General features: G+C 38.7%; 2 protein-coding genes and 1 long non-coding RNA gene across 5 annotated transcripts; 1 reads left to right on the forward strand and 2 right to left on the reverse strand.

Annotated features, from left to right (window-relative positions):
* Nucleotides 1-1146: 1146 nt before the first annotated feature.
* On the reverse strand, nt 1147-12839 carry LOC307018877 (uncharacterized protein). Of its 3 annotated transcripts, none has more exons than XM_079649364.1 (11): nt 5796-5990; nt 5522-5707; nt 5038-5382; nt 4758-4896; nt 4590-4681; nt 4361-4478; nt 3911-4018; nt 3602-3793; nt 2741-2940; nt 2517-2572; nt 1147-1346 (listed from the first exon to the last, which is right to left on the reverse strand). In XM_079649364.1, exons 4-9 carry the CDS (start codon nt 4768-4770, stop codon nt 2741-2743), a joined length of 723 nt encoding a protein of 240 aa, XP_079505490.1. In that variant the 5' UTR covers nt 4771-4896; nt 5038-5382; nt 5522-5707; nt 5796-5990; the 3' UTR covers nt 1147-1346; nt 2517-2572. The 3 variants fall into 3 exon arrangements, with proteins under 3 accessions (XP_079505490.1, XP_079505489.1, XP_079505491.1); XM_079649363.1 differs by lacking the exon at nt 1147-1346 and adding an exon at nt 1916-2414; XM_079649365.1 differs by lacking the exons at nt 1147-1346; nt 5522-5707; nt 5796-5990 and adding exons at nt 1916-2414; nt 12468-12839.
* On the reverse strand, nt 6239-7581 carry LOC307018878 (uncharacterized protein). The gene is made up of 5 exons (XM_079649366.1): nt 7535-7581; nt 7195-7275; nt 6761-6968; nt 6399-6568; nt 6239-6285 (listed from the first exon to the last, which is right to left on the reverse strand). Exons 3-5 carry the CDS (start codon nt 6958-6960, stop codon nt 6266-6268), a joined length of 390 nt encoding a protein of 129 aa, XP_079505492.1. The 5' UTR covers nt 6961-6968; nt 7195-7275; nt 7535-7581; the 3' UTR covers nt 6239-6265.
* On the forward strand, nt 8157-10799 carry LOC307018879. Its single transcript, XR_013802519.1, has 3 exons — nt 8157-8361; nt 9211-9273; nt 9528-10799. It is a non-coding gene; the product is annotated as an uncharacterized lncRNA (long non-coding RNA).
* Nucleotides 12840-16061: the final 3222 nt, after the last annotated feature.

Genomic DNA, 16061 nt, shown 5'->3' on the forward strand with positions numbered 1-16061 from the left:
ACGCTCGGCGTAACCCTCGGCGCACACTCAAACATCCAATCAGAGCTTGAGGACTATCACGGGGTTTGTCCATGGATGGGTTTGTAAAGGGTTATGACTAGAAAGGATCCGTCTAGTGTAAATATAACGTCACGTTCTCGTTATAACTCGTTGTAATCGGAGCGGCTCGGAAACACATCTTCAGCAGTAACATGATGCAACATACATATTAATGCAGCAGCAATATTAATAGAGAAACATCAGACATAATAGTAAAACACTGCAAGGGAACTTTTTATTGCACCAGGAGCTATCTTGGGACTTTTACTGCGACAACATTGACTTGCCTGTGAATAAAAAATAAACCATAGTGTTGGTGATCTACAGTGTTGTCATTCTTCTTTGAACACCAACAAGACCGCTAACACCCTATTTCAACAATCACACTCCCTGTAATTGACATAATTAATAGATAGTTTAGCTTCTCACCATCATTTGCTGTGGCCAACTGATGTGAACGATCGTAACTGAAAGGCTGCCTGCCAAACGTAAACATTCAGCCACGTGACATTCAGCCAAACTCTCGCGAGAGTTTTACACAAGACGGATCCTTTCTAGCGATAACCTTTGTCAAGCGAAGCGGAGAGAATACTTACTTCCGGGTGTAAAATTCTCTAGGCAAATGAGCTGCTCCGACCCTCGGTCCTGACCAGGTCCTGACGGACTCCAACTTGTGTTTATTAATCAAACAAATAAATACACACAAGGATACTTATGTGTTATTGTTGAGTAAATAACAGTGTGTGGTTTCGAAAATAATACAAAATTAGAAGGAAAAAACGATGAAACAATACAGATTTCAGTATTCTGAGCCCCTACTCTCCCCATAACTGACGGCAACAAAAGTCCTACGTTATTCAATTAAAATAAAGAAGTAAAAACAATAAGTGTGGCTTGATATTGAGTAAGAAAAAAAGGTTGATAAACGCTGTGAGAATGGATCTGCGGAGAGCATTTCGCCGCGATCCCAACGTGTCTATTACCAACGTTTAGGGAGCTCTATGCAAGTCGGTGACGCGGAGGGGCCCTGACCGTCCGTCAACATGTGACGGGTTGGGAGTGAGAACTTGTTGCTGTACAACAAATCACCTCTGGCTGGAAGAGAACTCTCTGCTCCATAGTTTCTCTCTTCACTGTACATTTGACATATTCAGTGTAATATTTAATATTCCATCTGTCACATAGTTATGTAAATATAATACCTTGCATATCTTGTTATTGCTCATTTGTAAATTCAACATGTATATTTTCTTCTTTATTTCTTGTCTTTTTATTTGTATTGTATAATGCCATGTGTTTTAATGCTGCTGCAACGCAAAGATTTCCCAAATTGGGATCAATAAAGTTCTATCTTATCTTAAACCAACAACCAGTGTTCCGGATGAGGATCATCTCTTTACAAAAATATTCAAGTGCTAACCCATATTGTTACTTCTAAATGAATTTATTTCCAAACGCATTATAATGCAGTGTGATGTAAACAACAAAAAGTACCACAGACGTATGCTTAATTTATATTTATTCATCAACCAACCACATCAATAACATTGTTTTTAAAACAATAAAATGGTCCTCTCTGGCAATGGTTTACTTATCTGTTTCACCACAATACAAGTAAAAGGCCACCATAAGGGTGTATGTCTTGACTCTAGAGCGTTGGGGTTAGTCTAACATGAAAAGCATGGACAACAGAACATACAATCAAGTTATGCAAACGGTTATAACATACAGTATTAAGAAATCATACAACACAACCATTTTGTTATGATTTAACTATGTATATTAAACATGTACATTCTATGTGTAAATCAAATATAACAATTTATTACAATGTATTATTTGGTTTTGAGAACAACAATGAGGTGATTCACCAAATAAACTATTTGTTGTTTATCTCAATGTCCCTAATTATAGATCCTAAAAGACTGTGCATTGTACATGTTGATTGAAGTACTTCAATCAATCAGGTTAATAGCTGGAGACCAAAAAGGAAATATAACTGACAAAGCAATTAAAGCAAGTAACGCAAAAGAAACAAATGAACAATTAGAGGAAAGCTGTTATTGGCCTGCGGTGTAACAGGTGCAGTCATGTAAAGTTAATGACAGGTAAATCCTATAAGAGATCGAAAATAATAATGCATAGGCATCCCGTTCTGGGAAAAAAGGGAAAGACCTCCTGCTCTTGGACAATGATGTGCTCACCAAGTTGTTTGGTAACCAGCAAGATATACTTGGAGATTTAGGAATTTACATTCTAGTGTTTCAAAAAGGATCAAAAGTGAATGGTTCATTGCTCAGGATGCATTCCAGGGACGCTGAGCATTTTCTTCAATACAATTTAAGTTGTGTACAAGTGAAATGTTTGGCCTGATGCTGCGGCATAGGGAAAAGTAATATGGTCAAAGTATTCAAGGGTGATCTTCCATTGAGGAGTATGAATACAATCTCTAAATATAAAGTCAGTAATGTATTTACATTTCTGATAGCACATCAAGTCTTGGCGGATATTCGTGCTTGAGAGCAGCAGCAATCTGGGGAAATACAGACAAACAAAAAAGAGGGGCAGATCAGAAACCAAATTTGAGGTTTTTGAATATACAATGTATGTTTAGCATTAATGAATACAAAAGTAACAGCAACATGTCTAGGTTGAGGCTAAATCAACAAAGATACTGTACATTAATTCATAAGTAAATTACCTAAATTATGTTTCCTTCTTCATCTTCACTGGTGTCTGGACTGCTTAGGCCACTTTGACTTTCCTCTTCATGTTGAAGGAAACAAGCATCAGGATCTAAAGCAGTCTTGTACTGCTGCAGTACCACCTGCAACCTCTCCAACGCCTCAGCATGCTTCCTTCTTAGGGTGCACCCAAGTCCTCCATTCCCCTTGTCTACATCTGAAAATATTGTTATATGGACATACTATAAAGTAAGATTGCTTCACGAGGCCAGAGCACTTCAATGGAGTATATTCTCTCCCATGTACATATAAAGATGATTGTCACTGTCAAGGGACTTCATTATGTAAAAGGGCCGGGTCGAATGGGCAAAGGCCATTATACTCCATCCAATTTCTGTGACCAAGAATGATTTGGGCTGACTTTTTTTTCCTTTAAAACTCATACTTTACAAGTTAGGTTAAGTTTTGCTTTCAAATTACCTTCCTCAGCCACCTTATTTATTAGAGCAACTGCCATGTTCTGCAACCATGTGCAATGCTGTGCCATCTCCCACAATAGGATGCCTTTCTCCTCTTGCAGTCTCCGTGTAAGCATGACTTGATCAAGTATATTTTTCTTGGCTGTAAAGTTAGCTAAAATCCAATCACAGTTATGTATATACATGAATCACATTTTCATTATAGCATAACAATATGTTTAAAACTCCAAACATGTACTTTCAAAATAATCAAATGTATACACAATAAGAAAACTTAAGATATACCCTTAAACTAAATGAACGTTCTAACACTCTACATGATATGTGCATAACTCAGCAAGATGTACCTTCATATAACAGAACTTCAAATTAATTATTATGAAGTATCTGAAAACTGACCCATGCCATGAACTTCCCACGGCCACAGCGCGGACATGATGCTCCCTCCAGAGAGGGAATTCTCCACCGCAGCAACATCTATGCCTCTGGCAGAGTCGTGTACCAGCTGGTTGTACTTCAGTACCTCCTGATTAAGGTGCTTTTTGTCGTCTGCAAGCTTCCTTCGAAGTCGATGGCGGAGCTTGCTGCTGTCTGAAAAAGACATGAAGTAGTGGGATAGGGATATGTGACAAACTATATTTGCAAGTGCAAAAAATATATATAATTCAGTAGGTTGAATCTGCAACCTAAAACATTATATTGTTATACCATTCTGTCGGTAAAGGGATTGCTTCCGCTGCCTCACACTTAGGTAAAGCCCCTCAATGCTTTGTTGCAGTGCTGTTTGAAGGATGTCTTCAGAAGTACCCGATGTTTCTGATGTTCATGTAGAAATAATATTGGCAGTAAAATGTACTGTTACACAACACGTAACGGTTTTGAGAAACAAAGTTGTGCAACATATTTAACACCTTTTAACACAAATTGATGGTACAACTATGGAAACTGGAACATATCAGAGATAAACATGGACACATAGTTGGCTTGCTATTGCTTGAAGATTATGTCCCTGTCTACTGAAATCCAGTGAGGGTCCCATTACGTGGCATGAAAAATCAGCCTTATTGCCTTAAAATTGGCTGCTCTTTAGGATCAAATCTGTAAATTTAAACAGTCATGGACAATGATATGTAGCTGGTGTTATCTCGTCGTGCTTACCAGATGCCCATTCCTTCACGTCGGAAATCCACGTCGACACCATGTCATCTGAGACACAATGTAGCTCCGTCTTGAGTTCCTCAAGACTTGCAGTCTCTTCCAGGAGCCTCTTACTAGTCTGATAAACAGTAGACGATGGACATTTATCAAGGTTAAAACTTGCTATGATTAACAACAAGCCATGTGCAAATGACAAAGGATACAACAACACCTTTAATAGGAGGCTCACCTTCACATATCTTGTGGAAAGTGCCTGATGAAGGGAGTCACCTTTTTTCCTGTTCCATCCCATTGCATGCACTGTGAGCATGTCCAGTCGTGCTTTTGAAAGCAATAATGAGGTTATGATGTGTCATCTAAAAAAGTATGCAATAATAGGGCAAAACCTTCCACTCACCTGCTTTGGACATGTATTTTGTTGTCAAGGCACAACGGCAAATGTTTCCAACTTGGGATCAATAAAGTATATCTTATCAATCCCCATCATCCCCAGCAGTCATCCCTGCTCCCTCCTGGTTCTTCCCACTCCATATAATCTGATGGTAAAAGGTTGCTGGAATTGTTGTGCAAAGAGGCTACATACTACTATAATAAACAGTATAGCTTAGATATTTACTACTTCAGTATTATAAATATAAAAAATATAAATGTAGATGATACAAAAATATTTCACATACCTCGCATTTGGTAGCATGGGCTCGAGCATGCATTACACTGAGGAATGGCTTCATGGTGGTCGGCTCCTGGAGAGCAGGAAGGACACTTGCAGCTTTCTCCATGTACGGCCAGTACTTGCAAGCCACATCCATGGCGAAGAACTTGGCTTTGGCTGGCATGAGTTCCTTTTGAAGATACAGGGGGTAGGCGAATATCTCCCCCCTGTACATATTTAAGGCCTTCAAAAGAAACCCATTGCGACATACAGCCACCTCCATCCCTTCTTCATCCAGCTTCGAAGCCCTCCTTGACGTCTCCCTCGCTGCTGTCCACTGGGAGTCCCCACATGTGCCTCTTCCCTGGGTCTAAGACACACATTACATCATGACAAATCAGTTAAAAGCAATGGAATCACGATCTACACCATTTGTTCTAATTATCTGATTTTGGAGTAGATGGTAAGGAGAAGTAGCTGAATTTGAAGAAAGTCAGGGTCGGATATACATGGCTATTTTTGTATCGCCGAAAGCGATACAGCTTCCTGTTTCCATCGGCAGAAACAGCCAACATCTCCGGCGTGCAGGCAGGGCAGATGAAAGGAGCACCACAGCAGAGCTGGTCTTCCTCATACGAGGCATAGGAGAACTCCAGAAAGCTGCGCTGCAGTGCATCTCCGTTGACAGGTCCAGACTGGAAGATAATTACATATATTGCTGTGATTTTGTCTATTTACGGAAATGTTATAATGTATAATATGGTAACGAATATTTACACTTACTCTTCCTCCACACTTTGTGCGATGCTCCAGCAGCTTTGCAAAGGCCTGTCTGGAGAATCCCGGAGAGATGACCTTGAGCTCTTCAAAGGAGCTCAGGAGGTCCAAGGTGTAAAGTGTGGAAATACTGACCGAAGCTGGCCAGTATCCACTCTTAAGGAGGACTTTCAAGTCGGGGGTCCACTGCTGCTGGCAAGTTTGACATATAGTGGCAGATGCAAGTCATAACGCCCTTGGAACAAGTAAATAAACATAAGACAGATTTGACAACAGTTCCATCTACAAATAGTCAAAGATGCAGATATTACATGAAGGTTTTACTCCAAGTGGAAGCACAATGCCTCAGCCCACAACAGTAAACATAAAACAACAATTCAATAGAAATCCAAATATATAGATATATATATATTTGTTTACCATTGATGGTAATTAAAATCACTCGTTAGCCTGGTACCACAGTGAAGTTTGTGCCTTTACAGGAGCAGTTGGGTGCCTGCACAGTTGGCAATATGCAAGCTGTCAAAAAAAAAAGAAAAGCACTAATTACCATTATATGCTGGCCGAAGAGACATGTGAACATCAACATGCAAGTTTGAGAGAGCATACCTTGGTCATGGGTGTCATATCCACCTTCCACTCTAACAACACACGTTGTTGGACTAATTGGTTTAAAAAAAACATTCATTAAACTGTCCCTGTTGTGGAGTGGCTGGTTCTTGTGATGAAGTACATCACAGTCTCCACAGAACCACTCCTCGGGGAGACACTCTCTACACCTTGGGAGGAAATACAAAATTATTCTAATATCCTAGAATTACTTTCATTTTCATGTGGGTTTTCTCTAGGTATCCAGTTTTCTAACATCCCAAAAGTCATGCATGTTAGCTGAAATAGCAGGGCACTGAGCATTAATACTAAAAAATTACAATTAAGTAAAGTAATTTAAATAAAGGTAAATGTTATCTCACCTAATAACAGCCGGCTCATGGCAGAGGCCACACAGGGGATGACCAACAGCCTCTTTTTCTAGAAGGCATTGTAGGTGGTGTGGTCTCGCTTCTTTCCAGCACTCTGAGGCTTTCTGCTGCCGAAAAGACCAGGATGAGGCAGAGCTTTTTTGAGGCTCAGGAGGAGGACATGAGGAAAGAATGTCAGAGAGTCTCTCCATATTCTTTTCTGTGAACAGAATGGGAAACTTTAACTGTAAATGACTATATTTAAGATGAACACTAAAAATCAAGGATCATTTCTTTGCTCAGGAACTGGCCAATATCTTTACTGAATTACATTCCTCGTTCGAGTCCTGAACTGTCAGTTGTGTATAAGGTTATTTTCTCTCACTAACACAATTTATTTAAAAATTGATTTTAGTTTTAAACTTAAAGCCATTTTTGTGATTTACCAAATTCGTGTTGTGCTGAAGGTTCAGTACGCAGAACCTCCACACTGGAAGACTGGAAGCCCTCAGTCGGGGGGGATGTGACTGTAAAACATCACACAGAGGGTTAACAACAGATAACTGATGATTTGTATTATCTATCCATTGTTTAAAAGCTTGTGAAATTAAATAAAGCATAGTTCTTATGACACCACAGTGGGAATGTCTCCAACTGTAGTGTCACTATGCGTTTATATATTGGAATTATTGTAGACCCTCAACAAGCAATTACTGTGTTTTAATTCGATTTTCCAACCATTTACTTAGTAAATTCATAAAAATGTAAAATAATTGGGATTTCAACCTGTAGCTGAGCCTTGGCGTCGCCCTCCACGCCTCCCTCTTGGCTTGCCACGTACTACACAGCCCCTTTTAGGGGACTGTAAAGTGTCTCCTACAGAGCGTGCCCGTTTCCTCTCCTCAGCTGCTTTCTGTGACCAAGTAAAAACTCATGTAAGGTTGATGTTTCTGATAAACTGATACCATATGACAGTGGACAAATAAAAGTAAATTCATTCACTTGAAGAACATTTTTGCTTCAAGTTTTTCCTACCATATACAACTAATGAAGTAAAACAAGTTGAACAAGCTTTATTTAGTAATCCTCTGCCCCCCATGTTGTAATGATGAACCGTTTTGCAAAGGCCCTATACATTGATCCAAAATCCAGTTACTCTTGGCCTGTTCAGCATTTTTGGGATAACAGATAGTGCCAAATTCAAGTGGGAAATGAATGAGGTCATATGGGTTAAAACCAGTAGTCGAGTTGAGGGGGGATGGGGGGGGATGGCATCCCCCTTAGGTATTAAAATGGTCAAAACCATCCCCCTTGTCCCCCTTCCCATCCCCTGTTATTTGATCAATTAATGTGGAAATATTGCCAATGTTTAATTTTCAACATTCTACATTTTATATGTTCACGTCACGTGCCCCTCGTCCACATTATTTTAGCCGCTAAAATACTGTTGACGAGGGGCTCGTGCACATATCACGATCACGAAATTGATGTCAAGTCAGTCAGCGTCAACGATAGCAGCGCAGCCTGTGCAAGCATCATGGCCAGTAAGCGACAAGGACAGCTTGACCTGAGGGACTACTTCGGCTTTAAGAGGACAAAAAGTACCACTGAAGGTAAGTCAAGAATACTTTTGATATGTCACCAAATGTGTAATCTCTGGACAGAGGCGATAACAACAGAGTTATAGTTTGGGAGCTTACGTTTTTTTTCTTGTTAACTAGCCTAACGCCAGGCAGCTAGTACTAGCTGCTATAGTAACCAACGTCAGGTTAGACCTTTCTTATATTCACAAAGTTAATGTCAGATTTGATTTCTTTTTCACATGGAATATCTCGCAGGGTTTCCCACAGCTCTTTACTGCTTAGGCGGCCGCATAAGCAACACACTTAACTAGCCTAGAGATGTTCAGTCGGGGAAAAAAGTTAAATGTAATTTAGGATGAGGCAGAGCAAGCTAGTGTACAAGCAGAGACGACAGGGGCAGAAGAACACAGAGAAGAACAGGTGTCGTTGAAGGTTCCTGAAACAGCCGGTGAAGTTCAGTTAAGGATGGTAGATAGTCCAAGTTTGGGATTCTTCAGTATGAAAACTGGTTCCGAAAGAACCCATTTGAATTAAGGTTCCTGGAGGATCTTTAGGCTGATTTTGTGTATCAATTCGATGATCATGTATCCACTAGTGATTTAAGCACTTTGTTTGATAAGCTTTCCATTCATTTTAGTGAGATCATATAATATAAATTAAGTGTGAAAATTGCACCTTTAGTCACTGTGAGCAACCAAAATGTATTACTTAAAAAGCTTTAAATGTGATGCATGCCTCCGAATCGTGTGATAGTGGCTTCTGGTGGTTGAATGTCATCGCTCTTATTGTATATGAAAAAAAAACACAACTTGACAGTAGGCCTACTTCACTGTCTGCTCATTCTAACAAAACCATAATGCCGTTGTTTTCTTCATATAGAGGATAATCATGGCGAGGAAGCAGGAAGGAGAGCAGAGGAGACTAGAGCTGGAGAAGGAACAGGTTTGATATTTCTAAATAGACACTTTTCTTTTTCGAAGAGGGGGAAATGTAGCTAATCCTACCAAGGGGGGGTTTTAACAGATTTTATGTTTTTGTGGTATAAAAAAGAAGAGAGGAGGAGGCAGAAGCAGAGGAGCCTAGAGCTGCAGAAGGAACAGGTTTGATAATTCTAAATAGACACTTTTCTTTTTCGAAGAGGGGAAATGTATCTTACCAAGTGGGGTTTTAACATAGATTTTAGGTTTTTGTGGTAGAAAAAAGAAGAGAGGAGGAGGCAGAAGCAGAGGAGCCTAGAGCTGGAGAAGGAACAGGTTTGATAATTCTAAATAGACACTTTTCTTTTTCGAAGAGGGGAAATGTATCTTACCAAGTGGGGTTTTAACATAGATTTTATGTTTTTGTGGTAGAAAAAAGAAGAGAGGAGGAGGCAGAAGCAGGGCGAGATAGTGTCGATGATTCTGACCAAAATAACCAGGGAGATAATGAGCAAGATATCCCTGAATGCTGGACATCTACCAAGTTCAGGGAGAAAAAAAGTATTATCCATGGCTAATATGTCAAAGCAAAAAACTTGGCTGCCTAACCTGCCAGAAAATGAAAGTGGTTGGGCCAAATACAGGTGGGAGCAGCCAGTTGCATATTGCTGAGGAGTGGTCCAACGTTAAGGTTACAGCCTATGGTACAAACCGAGCAGCACAGCTGCAGTCTCTTCGTAAGAAAATACACAAGCATAAAATGTCAGACTATCACCAAGCAGCTGAGAAAACCATGGAAAAAGCAAAAGAAAAGACATTGGAAACATTGACTTCTGAAATGCAAAGGGATCACTTCTTAACTACTGATAGGGTATTTCGTACAGTTTACAAGATTGTGAAATCTGGAAGGCCTTTCACAGATCTACCATCCGATATTGATCTGCAAGTCTTGAATGGACTAGACATGGGAAGAACTTTACATTCAGACTATTCCTGTGCAACAATAAGCCAACACATAGCAAATGAAATGCGAAAGAGAGTAGTTGGAAAGGTCCTTCAAACTTTCTGTTATGATAGATGAAGCTACAACTGACAGTAAAAAATCAGTATTGATCATTTATATTAGAGCGAGCTTAGGGATGAGTGAAGAGCCCCTAACATTCTTCTTGGATCTAGTTGAGCTTTCTGCTACCAATGCAGGTGAAATCTATCAAGCTCTAATGAAAGATCTGTCACATCATGGCTTCTCTGAAGCTATTCTGAGTGAACGCTTTGTTTGCTTTGCATCAGATGGAGCTTCTGTAATGCTTGGAAGTAAAGCAGGTGTTGCAACCAAAATCGTAGAAAAGTTTCCAAACGTAATGGTGTGGCACTGCATGAACCACCGTCTTGAGCTGAGTGTTGGAGATGCTGTTGAAGAAACTGTAGGGATGAATGACTTCCAGTTTTTCTTTGACAAAGTGTACAGTCTCTATCATGCATCGGCCAAAAACCGCCGTGAGCTCACTGAATGTTGTGAGGAACTTGCTTTACAGTGTCTGAACATAGGGAGAATTCTCAGCACTAGATGGGTGGCATCCAGTTACAGGACCATTAAAGCTGTATGGCAGCAGTACCCTGCAATCCACAAGCACTTTTCCAATGCCTCAGTTGATCCTAAAAGAAGTTCAACAGAGAAATGCATGTTCAGTGGTTTAATAGATCGCCTTTCTAATGTCACCTTTGTGCACAATCTTGGAATCATGTATGATGCTTTAGAAGAGTTGTCTGAATTCTCTCTCTCTCTTCAAGACAGAAACATGACGCTCCCCAAGGCTGTAGCAATACTCAGTCGGCAGGTCCGTGTGTTGAAGTCCATGGCAGAGCAGCCTGGACCAGCGGCAGAAGTGGCTCAGACTGCAATCGGTTTGAAGCTATTCAAAGGGGTGCCACTAACAAATAATTTAAGACACAGCAGAGAAATAAACCACCCAAATTTTTTTCATGCTTTGGCTGCTAAAATTGAGACAAGAATGGGATCACTGCCTGGAAAACAGAAGCAAAGAAGAGTACCAGAGCTTTCTTGACAATGTCAAAGTGCTGCAGCCATCAAACTGGCCAGATGTGTGTGGTGTTCGTTATGCCGAAAAGGAAATACAGGAACTCTAGTACTTTTTCAAGCTTGATGATGGCAGACAAATTCAGAGAGGAATGAGGGAATATGTTGATATGGTGAAACTCAAAACTGTTGATGAAATGACACCACAAGCACCAGAAGAGCTAAAACCCCTCCTTCAAGCAGTGAACACACTGGTCATCTCCACAGCTGAGTGTGAGCGTGGGTTCAGTCAGATGAACATTTTAACCACAACTAGAAGCACGCTAGAGGTAAAAAGTATGTCAGCCTTGCTTTTCATCAAGTGTGTTGGCCCTCCACTACAAATGTTCAAACCAGAAGTTTATGTCAAGTCTTGGCTTCAAAGTCGTAGCTTGGCTAATGATCTGAGAGCAAGAGTCCGGAAAGTTGTCATTAAAAAACATGATTATGAAACTCTTTGGAAGATCCTATGAGATACTACAGTATAGGGGAGAATTGGGTTGGTAGCCATTGAATAAAACTGTTTATTTGTATTTGTATATCATATTATATGTATTATTTTCAGATTTTGTAAATAGTATATTTGTTTAATCCATGTTCTTGCACTTGAATTAAAATGGACTTGACTAGAGAGGATTCATGTTCAATGTTTTGTGAGGTTTTGTTTCAACATTTAATGGATGAATTCCCAGTAGATTTATAGGTATTGTGAAGTTGAAGTTGAAGTTGCACTTGCACCCAGTGGGAAAATGTGTCCTCTGCATTTACCCTAACTATGTAGGAGCAGTGGTAGCCATGGGACCAACTCTAATTCTGAGGTGCCTTGGTCAAGATCAATGACAGGAGTATCTGACACGTAATATATCCATAGCATGCAAGTTGTTTTACAGTAATAGAATATAATAATTATCTTTGTGCTTAAACACTAATCAAAAGGGTACAACGTTGGTCTCCCACCAAATGCGCTGTCATCAGATCAAATTAAGGGCCCTTAAGGCAGTCAGCACCAAACATATATCCAGTCTACTCAACTACCCTGAATTGCAGGTTAGTTTTTGTTTTTAATCTCCGGGGGGGGGCATGCAGATCTACCATCCCCCCTGGCTTTTTTTTACAACTTGACCACTGGTTAAAACACCAACCTTAGCTTCAGCTAGCATGTGTTCATGCTTCAGCTCAAGAGCCATGCGTTTCCCTTCTTTGGATGTGGGATTATTGGGGTCTGGGTTGTGTTTTGTTGCCATTGCAACACAGCCAGCCAGCCAGCCAGCCAGACAGACAGACACAACAGATATGCAACAGCTACTGTATGAGACAAACAGAGATAGAGAGACAGATTGTAAGATTGAGATGGATAGATGAAGAAATAGATAATGAATGATAGAAAAAGATAGAGACAATAACTATAAGAAAGGTAGGTAGATAGACAGAGAGATAGGTTGAGTTTGGCTCTTAAAAGTGCCGTTGGTTTTATGATGGTGTAGATCAGTGTATGAGTTGTGGTGTGGGTACGGGAGCTGCAGGAGAACAGAAAAAGTGAATTATGTAGTGAAACTAGCTTTTTTTAAATGCACATTGTGACGGTTTAACTACTTTAGACAGACTGAGTTCATTTACGTGTTTCCTGTTTCATACGCGTAACAAGCACATGGACGTGGACTATGCCCCTCCCCCCAAACATATATTAAAATGTACTACGGTCAAGCCAGCCGTCTTTCACTTTTGCGTGGTCAAACCAGCCGCCCCTATATTTCGAGTGCGCGATTAGTTACAGGTTTACGGTAATACAATAAAACAACTCTGGGAAGCTGGATTACAAAGTAAAGGATGGCATGTGGTTCATTTCTATTATTTGCGATTGAGGAACAGGGTAATTTAAGAGAATAATTTTAGGACTTATTGCTTCATAAACTTGTTGCACAAATTCCCTCCAGAGAACAAGAAGGAGCATTTTTGTCTAACTTTGACGTGGGATAAAAAACATTCCTTCCATAAGCAGTTTATGAAACTGCCATGTATGTACTTAGTACTTCTTAGACTACTTGCAAACATAATATGAACTACTTTCACTGTGTACTTTTTCAGTAATTTGAGTTTCAAAGTCCTCTCCAGAGAACAAGAATGAGCATTTTTGTCAACTTTAATGTGGTCTAAAAAACATTTCTTCCATAAGCAGTTTATGAGTCTGGCATGTTTGTACTTAGTACTTCTTAGACCACTTGCAAACATAATATGAACTACTTTTACTGTGTACTTTTTGAATAATTTAAGTTTCAAAGTCCCCTCCAGACAACAAGAAGTAGCATTTTTGTCTAACTTTGACGTGGGATAAAAAACATTTCTTCCATAAGTAGTTTCTGAAACTGCCATGTTTGTACTTAGTACTTCTTAGACTACTTGCAAACATAATATGAACTACTTTTACTGTGTACTTTTTAAGTAATTTGAGTTTCAAAGTCCCCTCCAGACAACAAGAAGGAGCATTTTCATCTACCTTTGACTTCGGATAAAAAACATTTCCTCCATAAGTAGTTTATAAAACTGCCATTTTTGTACTTAATACTTCTTAGACTACTTCCACAAATAATATGAACTACTTTTACTGTGTACTTTTTCAGTAATTTGAGTTTCAAAGTCCTCTCCAGAGAACAAGAATGAGCATTTTTGTCAACTTTAATGTGGTCATTCTTGTTCTTATACGAAAATGCTCCTTCTTGTTGTCTGGACGGGACTTTGAAACTTAAATTACTCAAAAAGTACACAGTAAAAGTAGTTCATAGTATTTGTGCAAGTAGTCTAATAAGTACTAAGTATAAACATGGCAGACTCATAAACTACTTATGGAAGAAATGTTTTTTAGACCACATTAAAGTTGACAAAAATGCTCATTCTTGTTCTCTGGAGAGGACTTTTAAACTCAAATTACTGAAAAAGTACACAGTAAAAGTAGTTCATATTATGTTTGCAAGTAGTCTAAGAAGTACTAAGTACAAACATGGCAGTTTCATATACTACTTATGGAGGAAATGTTTTTTATCCCACGTCAAAGTTAGACGAAAATGCTCCTTCTTGTTGTCTGGAGGGGACTTTGAAACTTAAATTACTCAAAAAGTATACAGTAAAAGTAGTTCATATTATTTTTGCAAGTAGTCTAAGAAGTACTAAGTACAAACATGGCAGACTCATAAACTACTTATGGAAGAAATGTTTTTTAGACCACATTAAAGTTGACAAAATGCTCATTCTTGTTCTCTGGAGAGGACTTTGAAACTCAAATTACTGAAAAGGTACACAGTAAAAGTAGTTCATATTATGTTTGCAAGTAGTCTAAGAAGTACTAAGTACAAACATGGCAGTTTCATAAACTATTTATGGAAGAAATGTTTTTTAGACCACATTAAAGTTAGACGAAAATGCTCCTTCTTGTTGTCTGGAGGGGACTTTGAAACTTAAATTTTTCAAAAAGTACACAGTAAAAGTAGTTCATATTATGTTTGCAAGTAGTCTAAGAAGTACTAAGTACAAACATGGCAGACTCATAAACTGCTTATGGAAGAAATGTTTTTTAGACCACATTAAAGTTGACAAAAATGCTCATTCTTGTTCTCTGGAGAGGACTTTGAAACTCAAATTACTGAAAAAGTACACAGTAAAAGTAGTTCATATTACGTTTCCAAGTAGTCTAAGAAGTACTAAGTACAAAAATGGCAGTTTCATAAACTACTTATGGAAGAAATATTTTTTATCCCACGTCAAAGTTAGATGAAAATGCTCCTTCTTCTTGTCTGGAGGGGACTTTGAAACTTAAATTACTCAAAAGGTACACATTAAAAGTAGTTCATATTATGTTTGCAAGTAGTCTAAGAAGTACTAAGTACAAACATGGCAGTTTCATAAACTGCTTATGGAAGAAATGTTTTTTAGACCACATCAAAATTAGACGAAAATGCTCCTTCTTGTTCTCTGGTTGGGACTTTGAAACTCAAATTACTCAAAAAGTACACAGTAAAAGTAGTTCATATTATGTTTGCAAGTAGTCTAACAAGTACTAATTACAAACATGGCAGTTTCATAAACTACTTATGGAAGAAATGTTTTTTAGACCACATCACAGTTAGACAAAAATGCTCCTTCTTGTATTCTGGAGGGGACTTCGAAAATGTAATTACTCAAAAAGTACACAGTAAAAGTAGTTCATATTATGTTTGCAAGTAGTCTAAGAAGTACTAAGTACAAACATGGCAGTTTCATAAACTACTTATGGAAGAAATGTTTTTTAGACCACATCAAAGTTAGACGAAAATGATCATTCTTGTTCTCTGGAGGGGACTTTGAAACTTAAATTACTCAAAAAGTACACAGTAAAAGTAGTTCATATTATTTGTGTAAGTAGTCTAAGAAGTACTAAGTACAAACATGGCAGTTTTCATAAACTGCTTATGGAAGAAATGTTTTTTAGACCACATTAAAGTTCACAAAAATGCTCATTCTTGTTCTCTGGAGAGGACTTTGAAACTCAAATTACTGAAAAAGTACACAGTAAAAGTAGTTCATATTATGTTTGCAAGTAGTCTAAGAAGTACTAAGTACAAACATGGCAGTTTCATAAACTGCTTATGGAAGAAATGTTTTTTAGACCACATCAAAGTTAGACGAAAATGCTCCTTCTTGTTGTCTGGAGGGGACTTTGAAACTCAAATTACTCAAAAAGTACACAGTAAAAGTATTTAATATTA

Source organism: Notothenia rossii, assembly GCF_949606895.1.
Source record: "Notothenia rossii genome assembly, chromosome: 9".
NCBI lineage: Eukaryota > Metazoa > Chordata > Actinopteri > Perciformes > Nototheniidae > Notothenia > Notothenia rossii.

What these genes read in the sequence shown, in the direction of transcription:
- LOC307018877 (XM_079649364.1), bottom strand. An exon ending in TTTCCACAAGATATGTGAAG is followed by an intron (nt 4,479 to 4,589) that starts GTGAGCCTCCTA and finishes ACTGTTTATCAG; the next exon opens with ACTAGTAAGAGGCTCCTGGA. An exon ending in GTGGGAAGTTCATGGCATGG is followed by an intron (nt 2,941 to 3,601) that starts GTCAGTTTTCAG and finishes CAATATTTTCAG; the next exon opens with ATGTAGACAAGGGGAATGGA.
- LOC307018878 (XM_079649366.1), bottom strand. Translation starts at nt 6,960, where the DNA reads ATGGAGAGACTCTCTGACATTCTTTCCTCATGTCCTCCTCCTGAGCCT. An exon ending in CATGAGCCGGCTGTTATTAG is followed by an intron (nt 6,569 to 6,760) that starts GTGAGATAACAT and finishes TTTCCTCCCAAG; the next exon opens with GTGTAGAGAGTGTCTCCCCG. An exon ending in ATATGACACCCATGACCAAG is followed by an intron (nt 6,286 to 6,398) that starts GTATGCTCTCTC and finishes CCAACTGTGCAG; the next exon opens with GCACCCAACTGCTCCTGTAA.